The sequence below is a fragment of the Emydura macquarii genome, unplaced genomic scaffold (genome assembly GCF_026122565.2).
Source record: "Emydura macquarii macquarii isolate MOO-44397 ecotype Brisbane River unplaced genomic scaffold, CSIRO-AGI_Emac_v2 contig_2566, whole genome shotgun sequence".
NCBI lineage: Eukaryota > Metazoa > Chordata > Testudines > Chelidae > Emydura > Emydura macquarii.
In genome coordinates this window covers 39,612-52,032 of record NW_027132703.1, presented here as the reverse complement: position 1 = coordinate 52,032, position 12,421 = coordinate 39,612, and the positions used below count along the sequence as shown (strand labels likewise).

Sequence of the window (12,421 nt, the reverse complement as noted above, 5' to 3'; positions counted from 1 at the left end):
AAAAGAACAGGTCTGAGTACACTCAGTAAATCAGTGTAAGGGTATGCTTGTGAGAATAAATTTCACAGAGCACTTCTTCCAATCTGTTCTTTAGCAACTACTGGACAAGCTCCTGTCTTAATTCTGTACTTCATGTTTATTTTTCAGGTATAACAGTTTTATTGTCTCTCACTGTTTTTATGCTACTTGTGGCAGAAATTATGCCAGCAACCTCAGATTCAGTGCCATTAATAGGTAAGCTTTATTTATTCTCTCTTGGTTTTTTTAATTAGACAAGTTGAAATTAAATCAAGTCCAGGCCAAAAATAAAGCAAATTTAGAAAGTGTATGATTTGTGTGCTTACTGCAGCTGAATCAGAGATGTTTAGGTCTGATCCTGCATGGTGCACAGCAACGACTTCAGTGGGAATCGAGGGTGCTCAGCACCTGCTGCATGGGGAATGTGTATTGGGAGAAAGACAGAGAGAACAAGTATGTCTACACTGACAGCGACAAATGTGCCACCATCGATCGATTTATCCAGATCGATTGAGCGGAAGTGAAGACCCGCTCAATCGATCCAGACGTCGATTCAATAAAACCACCTCCCCAAAAAGCGTAGCGCTGCATCAACAGGTACACATTTCCCATCGGCGGAGCGCAGTGGAGACGGCACACTGCAGGGAAGTTAACTCCGGTCGACTGCTGCTGAATTTCTCCCACAGTGTAGACCAGGGACAGTGGGAATGGTGGTGGAACGCCTGCTGGGATACACAGAGGGACAAAGGTGCAGTGGAGGTCACAGAGGGACATTTGGGTGAGAAAACACGCACTTGGTGGGGGAGACATTGCAGAGTGCCCACAGGGGTTCGCTGAAGGGTTTGATCACTGCAGGCCTCCTACCTACTCAAGCATCCTAGTAGCTCTCTGTTACTATGTTGGCATCCAGTAAAATTTGTCATAAACAGGGTCCTTTTGTGGGGGGATGGCTCCAGTTTCCTATAGATTTTTTGAACCCTCTGGTCTGCTGGAAGACTTGGAGCAAAATAAATAAAACAAATAGGAGGTTGCTGGCGATAGTGCTAAAGAATTTCCTTTGGAATATGCAGTTGTTGCATCTTGGAACACAGTAAGCAAGAACTCTATAGGACTGCAGATTTAAACATACTCTGGAAAGGGGGGGAATTTTCCATTACAATTCCTCCACCTGCCAATTGAAATATAAGCAGACCCCTTCAGCTACTCTCTCCGATATTAACCAACTAACTAATAATGACAACAATAATGAAAGGGGAGATTTTTCAAAGGCACTAAGAATAGTCAGGTGTCTAGGCTGTATAAAAAGAGTGTTAAAATTACACATTATTGCTTTAGATGTGTGAGGAGTTCCTGGGACCCGCTTGCAGGGTAGGGGGCTCTGCAAAGAAGCATCAAATATGAGTCTTGTGGTGTCAGTCTGCAAAGAGCTTGTCTAGAGCAAGATGGGTTGAGTTCTGCCTCTCTTCCTTGGAGAGCAGCCTGTTTTGTGTATCTCTGTTTTTGGTTCTTGGGTGGTAAGGTTTGGGATGCTAAGAAATAAAGCAGTGTTATTTTGCAAGCTTACAGGAAGCATATTTAATGCTTTTATCTAACTTCCCTTTGTATTTGCTGTGAACATAACAGTTGCCAACTTCCATTGAAAATCTCTCCCAATTGCATTAAAAAGTAAATTGTGTAGAATCAGGTATGTTTTCCATTTTGACTATGCTCCTTTAGGTTAGCATAGGTGTATGCAAGCACATAATAACAGATGTATGAAGCAACTGTATCTCACTATAATGTTATACATCTTGATCATGTGTTTATTTTTGCAGCTCAGTATTTTGCCAGCACCATGATTATAGTTGGTCTTTCTGTTGTTGTCACTGTTGTTGTTCTGCAATATCACCATCATGATCCAGATGGGGGGAAAATGCCAAAGTGGGTAAGGTCTGATTCCAGTTCATTGATATCTACTTATTCACTACATACATTTTTACGTTAGAGATGTGGCAAAGTGGCAAATGACTTTTCTTGCTGCTTCCAAAAAAAAAAAAAATCACAGCTGAGCAAAAATGTCCGTGTTTCCTTTTGTGGACCTCTCATTTTTCAGTAAGAGAAACACTTGCAAGAATTAAGCTAGTAATCTTGTTTTTATCTAAAGACTCTCCTGTAATACAACTAAAAGCTATGAAAACACTGGCTGAAAATAAAGCCTGGTGCATTTCAAACTTGCCACACAATGTCAGTGGAGAAGTAGGTGAAACGTGAGATGCAAGTGCCTGGAGGGTATGAAGTGAATGGAATACTGTGTCCGATAAGAACACATTAATTTCATTACAGCAGCTGCTATAGCTTTAAGTATTGTTTACATGTGAACTCCTGCTCCTGTGACCATCTGTTAGAGAGGCAGGTAAAGGTGGAAGAGGGAACTTTCGAGTTTTCCTTGAGTTTTATATACTGACTTTCTTTACCATCAAGCCAAGGGACTATGTCAAGTACAGATGAAAAGTTAGTATCTCTCCCTGTGGTATAATGTCATCTTCATGTGCTAGTACTATGCGAATTACTGTTGTTCTATATAGCACTATCATAGCATGGCTGAGACATAGACTCTAGCACGGTAACTGAATATTGATGAGATGATGCTAAGGGTGTGTCTACACAGCAGTTAAACAATGGGGGCTGGAGCATGTCAGCTGGCTTGTGGGTCCCAGAGCCTGGGGTCTAGCTCTAGCCCAAATGTCTACATCCCAGTTTTACAGCTCTGCAGCCTGTAAGCCCCAGTCAGCTGACACAGACCGGCTGTGGGTTAACTGCTGTGTACACGTACCCTATGGGTCCTGCAGAGCTTGATATTGCAAAGGGCGGGGTGCACTTTCAACTCCCACATACTTCACCTTGCATCCTGCAGGATCAGGCCAATAGTGAAAATGGAAAGTACTCTCTTTGGAATTCCGGCAGGAAACAAAACAGTTACATACACTAGTCCCATATCCCCAGTGCCTCTTCAATAGATATTGCCTGCCCCAAAGAGCTGACAGTATAGGGAGTTAAGTAGTGGCATTGAAAATTAAATTGAAAGGGAACTGATTATGTATCAATCCATTCAGAAATAGAACTGATGGACCAATGCAGTGTGAGATAGAAAGCCAAATCTTGATTCCTGTATTTGCAGAAATACTCCTATTGGAATCAATTGGAATACTCATGTAAAATAATCAAGACTTGGCAGTGAAGACCTGATTTAAAGCCCATTTAAACTCAGTAGGAGTCAATGGGCTTTTAGGCAGGACTTGAGTTAATAAAGGTGGTCTATTTTTTTGAGCTGAATTACAGTAGTGGAGGAAAAAATACCAATACAAAGGCATTGCGAGATCTGTCTTTGGCTAGAACATTTACCCCCAAAAGATCATCAGGACTTTATCTACTCTAAGTGGCATTCTAAAATCATAATGAATGGACTAAATCCAATATAAATTACATGTGGTTTGATCCAATGAAATCACATGATGACTATGAAAAAGAAACAAATTATTTTTTTGAAATTCTGTGCTGAATTTTGGAGGCCTGAATTTGAACTGGAGCACTCTTTGACTCACCCGTCGTTTTTGTAGGGTTGCTAGAAAACAGCACTGCAAAAACTAATAAAATGAAACCTATTGATTTGATTTGCAACGGCAGTGAAACTAACCTTTTTTTTTTTCTTGCCAAGGACTTTTCTTTTCCATCTTTGCTCAGTGGTGCATCCAGATCTGTTTTATACAATGTGCAATCAGCTGTCATAAAAGTGGGTTGCATGAGAGTATAGCAAAAACAACACTGTATAATACAGCAATCCTGTCCAATTAGTATGCCATCTTTTAGCAACTGCCTCTAAAAATCAATGCAGTATTAGACTGCAATTCTTTCAACTCTTATTTAACACTTATTTTATTTATTACCACAAGTATAAAGCAAAACCACTTAGAGTCTCATTGGAAAATAATTGTTTTCTAATAAAAGAAAAGTCCATTGTCTGTAGTTTCCATTTAAAAAAAGCAAATTTTGTCATGTCATTGCTCTGACATAAACATCATAAAAAAAAATCAACATTACTGAGCCGCCTGTCAGAGCACCCCAGAGTAGTAATAATTTGACAGTTGTATGTGGCTGTTAGCAGCACTGCTGGGAGTGGGAGAATGGACTCAATGGTTGTGAGTGACTCTGTTGGACAATTATGACATTGCCACTCGGCTGCAGGGCAAGAGAAGCAAATCAGGACCAGGGAGCAGATAGTTCTAGGGCTCTGGTACAAATAGCTATTCATGACAATCCGTCTTTCTGTTTACAAAAGAAGTTTTACTCCCCAATCTTCTTCCAGACAAGACTCATTCTCCTGAACTGGTGTGCCTGGTTCCTGAGGATGAAGAGACCAGGTGAGGATAAAGTGCGCTCTGCCTGTCAGCATAAGCAGCGTCGATGTAGCTTGTCAAGCGTGGAGATGAACACTGTGAGTGGACAACAATCCAGCAATGGGAACATGCTCTATATTGGGTTCAGGGGGCTGGAAGGGGTCCATTGCACTCCAACCACTGATTCTGGGGTCATTTGTGGGAGGATGACCTGCTCGCCAACAGAAGAAGAGACTCTCCTGCACAGTGGACACCCCTCCGAAGGTGACCCTGATTTGGCTAAGATCTTGGAGGAGGTTCGATATATTGCAAACCGATTCAGAGACCAGGATGAGGAGGAAGCCATTTGCAATGAATGGAAGTTTGCAGCTTCTGTGGTAGACCGTCTCTGCTTGATGGCCTTTTCTGTCTTCACAATCATTTGTACAATTGGTATTTTAATGTCAGCACCAAACTTTGTAGAGGCGGTGTCTAAAGATTTCGCTTAATTCTGCAAAATGTCAGTGATTCTCCAAGGTCTGATATGTAGCAAACAGTTGAGTACGTGGTCTTTTTTTTTTTTAAACATGCCTTATCATGAATATATTCTTACTCAGTGACCCATTTAAAAACAGGAAAATGTCTACAGGGTTCACCCCCGCCTGTGAGATGCAGAGACCTTAACTCCCACTGGAATCAGTGTGTAAATAGGGCATTCAGCTTGCGGGGTTGAGCCCACAGTTCGTGAGCAAATGCTTAAGTATCTTATGGACCAATCCAAAGGCCACTGGCATTAATGGAAAGATTCCCATTAACTGCAATGGGCTTTGGATCAGGCCCTTAGCCAATAAATGACACAAGCACTACAACAGGAGAACACATCCACTGGCTGACAGTGTCAGAAGTGAGTAGTGAATGTGGGGGGCCAGGCTCACACACCTGATTTTCAAAGGGTGGGTATTCAGCGATACTGAAAATCAGACCCCATTCAAAGTGTGTCAAGTTGGGCTCCTAAAAACAGAGGCTGGCAGATTGAACACTACCAACTTTAATGGGAGGAGGCTCTGAGCCATAGGTCCTAATTTTAACAGCACTAAAAATCTGGGCCACATTTTAAAAATACATTTTGAATTATTTGTCAAGGAATTTAATTTTGGGGTGTGTATCCCCTTCTCTCTCCAGTAAAGACATTCTTTGAACTGCTAAGTTTTTTGTTGAACTCCTTTATATTGATGTCTGTCTGTTTTTTTTTAAAAGGAAAATGCAGGATTCATGATGAATACATACTCATTTGTGAAAGAGAGACTTTGTCTTTTTTATTGATTGTTTTCCAATGTGGCAAAAATAACTCTTTGTACAAACTGAAAAATAAATGGCAAATCTAAAGCAAAATGAGCCATTGAAATGTTCAGAATTAATGTTTTGTCTGATGCATGCACAACCATTTAGATACAGCATCATCTTTCTGTTGACTTACCAGTACATATTATGGAAAGAAAGCTGGTTAACCTTTTGGTCAGTGCATTGTTGAATGCTGAAAAACACTTCTTGCTGTGCATAAGCTGTAAATTGTAAATATTCACCAGGAAACTTTAGATAGGAATTCCTTTTTAGAAAGTCCTTCTAGGGGCACAGTTTTAAGTGTACAAATAACTAATTAGGTGCCTAACATTCACCCTTTGTACCTTTGAAATTATCCCCTTGGAATGTTACGTTTTGCAAGTGAGTGTGGTGCTCAAGGAAAGTGCCGAGCTGGCAGTGCCAGAGACTGAAGTCCTCTGTCTACAAACTAGGTGCTGAAAAGTATCCCCACTCTATCCTGCCAGTGTGCCTCAACTATGATCTCAGGGGCTGGGGAGCTCTCTCTGGGCATCAGACACTAGTTCAAGTTCCGAGATTGCCAACAAGGCTGCATATTGATGCCAGTTGTGGTGGAAGATTTTTATTGAGTTGGACACCAGCCTGAGAACCCAACTAACTGCTCAGACAGCTGAAAGAGCAATGGGATGGGAGCCTCATTTGGTTATTACCATCTTAGCTGGATTTGAATTACAGACATACAGTTGAAAGACTTTGGGTGAGAGCTTCATCCTCACTTTGCTCACTTGGTGCCAAGTAAAAGAGCTGGAGTGGTGAAATCTGGCCCTAAGAAGTCCTCTATACTACTCGGGGAGGATTCTTCTGACATAGGATCATGGTGGCAGTGGGAGGGACACAACACATAGCAATGTGGAGTTTTCTGGCAGTGCTGCTTGCTGTAGAGTAGTCCAGGGAGGCTCCTGTAATTTCGACAGGACTCCCAGGACTGTCTAAGTTACACCAGGGATTTGTGCAGCCCAGATCAGAAGGGTGCAAGTGGGGGGGAGGGGAAGGGTGTCTTAAAGCTGTTAGCTCGTTTCCCTGGTACTGTGCTTCTTAAAGTGGAGCACAGAATCCTACCTAGAATCTTTTGAGGGGGACAACAAACAGATGGAGAAGGGCGATGCAGTGGATAGAGTGTACTTAGCTTTTCAGAAAGCCTTTGACACGGTTTCTCACCAAAGGCTCGTAAGCTGTCATGGGATAAGAGGAAAGGTCCGCTCCTGGATCAGTAACTGGTTAAAAGATAGGAAACAAAGGGTAGGAATAAATGGTCAGCTTTCAGAATGGAGAGAGGTAAATAGTGGTGTCTCTTACCGGGCTGCATTGGCACTACTACTGTTCAATTTATTCATATGTGATCTGGAAAAAGGGTTAAACAATGAGATGACAAAATTTGCAGATGATACAAAACTATTCAAGACAGTTAAGTCCAAAGCACATGGTGAAGAATTACAGAGGGATCTTACAAAACTGGGTGACTGGGCAACAAAATGGCAGATGCAATTCAATGTTGATAAATGCAAAGTAAGGTACATTGGAAAACATAATCCCAGATCTGCATATAAAATGATGGGAATCTAAATTAGATCTAGAAAGAGAGCTTAGCATCACTGTGAATAGTTCTCTGAAAACATCCACTCAATATAGAGCAGCAGTCAAAAAAATCTAACAGAATGTTGGGAATCATTAGGAAAAGGGTAGATAATAAGAAAAAATATATTGTCTCTTTATAAATCCATGCTGCACCCATCTCTTGAATACTGCATGCAGATCCGGTTACTGCATCTCAACAAAGATACATTGGAATTGGAAAAGGTACCGAAAAGGGCAACTAAAATGATTAGGGGTATGGAACAGCTTCCATATGAGGAGAGATTAATAAGACTGGGACTTTTCAGCTTGGAAAAGAGACAACTAAGGAGGATATGGCAGTGTGCTATGGTGAAGGCAGAAGGCAGTAGAAGAGTGCTGGATGGGAGATATGTGAGCCCCAGAATGCTCCGGGCTTTGTTCCCTGCTGACTAACTCAGAGCCACTGGGGGCAATTAGGAGCAGCTGAGGCTGATTAAGGATCAGCCAGGTGCTCCATAAAAGGGCTTCGCCCCAAACACACAGAGCATGAGCTGGAGGAAGTAGGAGTGCTGTGCTGTGCTGAGCTGAGCTGAGCTGAGCTGAGCTGAGCTGATAGGAGTACGGAGCTGTGCAGAGGAACAGACTGGAGAGCAGAGCACTGTGGTGGAGCAGTGAGGAGGAAGGTACCAGCTCAAGAAACCAGAAGGACTGAAGGAGGGGGAAAATTAGCCCAGGGGAAGAGTGTGCCGTCTGGAAAGCAGTACCAGCAGCACATAGCTGCTTCTCATAGGGCCCCTGGGTTGGGACCCGGAGGAGCAGGTGGGCCCGGGTCCCTACCCCCTCCCCTGGGAAGACGGGGTGATGGGCAACTTCCTGGCCCACTACAAGCAGGAAGGTGCAAGACCCACTGAGGGAAGCCGGCCATCAGCCACAGCAGAGATCTATAAAATCATGACTGGTGTGGAGAAAGTCAATAAGGAAGTGTTATTTACTTCTCATAACACAAGAACTAGGGGGTCACCAAATGAAATTAACAGGCAGCAAGTTTAAAAGGAACAAAAAAGTATTTTGTCACACAATGTACAGTCAGTCTGTGGAACTCTTTGCCAGAGGATGTTGTTCGAAATAATCAAACAGGTTGTCCCGGGGGTGGCTGCATGCCAGCGGGAGGAAGGAGATAATGCTTTTTCCTCCCACCAAGGCCTTGCACAGGAATGCCAATAAACTTATCCCCTGCCCAAATGGCAGGAAGGGAGAAGAGAGATGATAGACTGTGACTGAAATTCACAGAACCAAGATACGCCCTTGCCATGACCCCGTTCCCTGTAATTTAGACCTGGCCACTTGTCCAGCTTTTATCTCTTTACTCTCCTACAGAAGTTGTGAAGGCCAAGACTATAACAGGGTTCAAAAAAGAACTTGATAAGTTCATGGAGGATAGGTCCATCAATGGCTGTTTGCCTGAGGCTGGGAATGGCCTCTGAAGCACCTGGCATTGGCCATTGTCAGAAGACAGGATACTGGGCTGGATGGATCATTAGTCTGACCCAGTATGGCCATTCTTATGTTCTATAATATCTAGAGCTGAGCAAATAATTTATATTGATTAGTTAATTTAGTCTCTTTGAATTAGCCATGAGGAAATAATTTTTTTCAGATGTATTTATTCAGAATTATTCACTGAATAATTCCTGCAAAGAATTCTTGGTTTGTAGATTGTTCATCAGCAGCTGACTATGGGTATTCAAGATTTGAAATCTGAGCTGTTAATTATGTGGTATGATTCCCTGCTTCTAGACATTATGTTCAGCCAATCAGCTTTCTAGTGTGTTTTCAAGTTGAAAATGTGTTTGGAGATATTTAGTAGAGTCACTTAAGATGTGCTGATTCAGCAAACGTTCCTACTAACCAATTCACCTGGTAGCCTATTCACAACAACTGAGTGCAAACACAGGCTCAATCAAATTCACTTGTTTAGTTCCGTGAATAGCAATGGAATATATTCTTAACAAGAGATTTGCTCTTCTAGTTATCTTGAAGGTCTTTACCAATACTCTGAGCTAGCCAGTCCCTCTAAACAATGTCTAAGCCACCATTTTTGGAAATTAATTTTAAAGGGACCAGCTTTCTGGATGTGGACCCAATTTTAAGCACCATATAACATGGTGGTAGAAATGTTTTGTCATATTACACTGCTCCCCATCAGATGGAATTTGGAGTATAAATGGGAAACATTTTGTTTAACACTAAAGTTCATTGTTGAGGTAGTTGTGTAGCTGGATGGAAAGTGGATTACAATTTGACATTGAGATCCCATGATAGCAGACTATGTCTACATGTGGAAAAGTGGAACCCCTAGTTCTGCTCTGGGGCAGCTCTGCCTGAGATAGCAATGGTGGAGGCCCATAGTATAGCTAAATCTCAGGTGTTTTATCATTGGTGTTTCACACTATTAAGAATAGGGCTAGACAACTTGGTGGTAAAATGCCAGCATCCTGTCTATACTACAGTCTCCATCATTGCCAACACTAATGGAAAAGCACCAGTGATGAATTATGAGTCCTAATTTTCCTAGTGTTGAGACAGCCTGTTAGACAAATAGTGCCATCTTTAGCAAGATGACAGCGGTCTGCAATTACAATAGAGAATTTTTATTTTGTTACATGAAGATGCTGCTCATAGTTTTAAATTTTCAGACTTCTGAGCTGAGCAAAATAGGTAAAATTTTCTTTCCAAACTATAGGTATTATATGTATGTGTATATGTATGTGTGCTAAAAGATAGTCTAAATGCTGGGGGAAGTACACTTAGAACCCTATGCATCAAGTTGGGAATTAAATACTGTATGTGTATATAATATATAGAACATATATGTTGTTAGTGATCTGTTATGATCTTACACTGTGGAGAGTGAGTTCTCTGAAGTGATAGAGCCACAACTGAGTTCTGACTTGTCTGGCAAACAGATTAAAAAGCTCACTCTAGAGCACTGAGAGCATGTACAGGATTATTGGACAAGGGACGTTACTTTCTCTGTTTTTATATTGAATATGAAGCTTTTTAATATTTAAAAAATAAATTGTCATGCCAAAAATCAATCAAACTATTAAAAAGTTAATAGTTTTAAAGAACGATAAAATATTTAAACAATACTTAAAATAGTAAGTTATTTTATATAGGATTAAACAATATTGTGTACAATTTTTTTAAAGGATTTTTGAAATGTGGGTTGAGTGTAGCTGTGGGGTTTAATCTCAGTTCACTTATGACTGCTCCACTTTTCACTTTGCATTGGAAAAAAAAAACTAAGAGCAAACCAAAGCCCTGAGTTAGTTTCTTTTTGCTCCATTATTTTTAATAAGAAACCATGTATAGCTCGCATTAAAGAGAGATGATGCAGACATTAAATATTGTTTGTTATACACGTACTGCGACACCTTTTTGGTCCAGTACAAATAAATATTTTAGATCAAAAGGTCTTGGATCTGTTTCTTCCTTTTGTATTTTGTTGACTGAAACATTTACAAACCCAAATAACAGAAATAAAGGTTCTGAGGAGCACTGCAGAAGTTCAGTGGGAATTTCCTGATGTCTGTACATTCATACTCTGCTTAGCAAACCACTTAAGTGATGCATGGACTTTGTGTTGGCCTTCTGCATGAGAGTAAATATCACCATATGTTTCTTGTAAGTCCCACAGGGGAGCTGAAGTGGCACATATGCCTTGTGCTGGCCCTCTACACGAAAGTTAATCTTTTGTGTGTTCTACGTCAAGGGTTACCGGGAGAAAAATCTAGCAACTAAATTCATAAACAGCCACATTCTGGGAGTTGTAAGGTTTCCGTGTGGGCTACACAGGAAGAATATTGTACTGAGCAGATCAAAGAGCAAGTAATTTATTTAGAAAATTAAATCAGTGGCACATCCATGGGGAAAAACTCTACTGAGAGCTATGCATGGAAGGGATTCTGTTGATATCATTCCTTTCCTCCCCACTTTTTACTGCCTGGAACGATGCTCAGGCTTTCAATCTCATTACAAAATGGATGCTGCTCCCTGGACGGAGGTGTACTGCTCCTTTGCTCCAGCAGCACAGAGCTCAGAGCTGTGTCTTCCTTGGGTGGGCTGCTTCTCTGCTGTAGCTGGGCACCAGCAGGCATGCGGCTTGTGGGGGCTGCTGCGCCTGGCCGGCACAGAGCTCAGACCGGCTCAATCAGACATCAATATTACAGGAGCCTCACAGACTCTCTGTGATCTTTGGCACCCGTCAAAGGGAGTCGTGGACCCCAGGTTGGGAACCACTGGCCTAGGGGATACTTGAAAAAGTTCTGCAAATCCAAACCATCAATTACTTTTTTCTTTTATTAATATACTGTAATAAGACTCTGAACAGATCCAGCACTCGATGTTACAATAGATCTAATGGAGTGATCTAGCATGATCTTACCTGTCTATATTCACAAGAGAATATCTTCTGCTGTTACTTCTGCTTTAACATAGCTGCTGATATTTAAAAGCAAACAGCAGCACATACCTAAATTACATATGAAAAATAGATTGAAAGGAATTAGGAGTTCACCCATTATTTCCATAAAATGTTGTATACAGAGAATAAATCTCACAAGAGCTCAAGCCCTCTGTTTTCTGACCTAGAAAAAAACCAACACACTTCCTGTTTAAGGATACATCCAAACTGCAAAAAACCGAAAAACCCACGGCAGGCGTTTCAGAGCTGAGCTCAACTGCCGCTGGCTCATGCTACGCAACTCAAAAGAGCAGCAGAGATGTTCCCCTTCAGACTGGGGCCCAGGCCCTGAAACCCAGTGAGAGGGGTAGGCCTCAGAGCTTAGGCCTCAGTCCCAGCGGCAGTGTCTACGCTGCTATTTTTAGCCCCATGAGAGGAGCCAGTTGATCCAGACCCAGACTTGCTGCTGTGGGTTTTATTTTTCTCCAATGTAGACACACCCTCAATGGCAACCTTTTGCTAACAGACTTGCAGTCATCAATGCTACTAGAGTTAAGTGCAGCTAAAATTTTCATTTGGCTTTTCAATCAACTTCTGGTCATGTTAAACAAGGTCAGTTGCATCTTTATCATTATTGGGTTCTCAGAAATGC

The 12,421-nt window shown here is 41.6% G+C and overlaps 1 protein-coding gene across 2 annotated transcripts in view; it reads left to right on the top strand.

Moving 5' to 3' along the window:
• The window catches only part of LOC137163466 (neuronal acetylcholine receptor subunit alpha-7), a 64,974-nt gene extending 59,208 nt beyond the window's left edge, over positions 1–5,766 (top strand). The window contains exons 7-9 of one of the 2 annotated variants that reach the window (XM_067563716.1): positions 148–234; positions 1,833–1,942; positions 4,361–5,766. In XM_067563716.1, coding sequence (XP_067419817.1) covers positions 148–234; positions 1,833–1,942; positions 4,361–4,879 — 716 coding nt within the window. In that variant the 3' untranslated portion in view covers positions 4,880–5,766. The remainder of the gene's footprint in view (positions 1–147; positions 235–1,832; positions 1,943–4,360) is intronic. The other variant, XM_067563717.1, reaches the window with a different exon arrangement.
• The last annotated feature ends 6,655 nt before the right edge of the window (positions 5,767–12,421 follow it).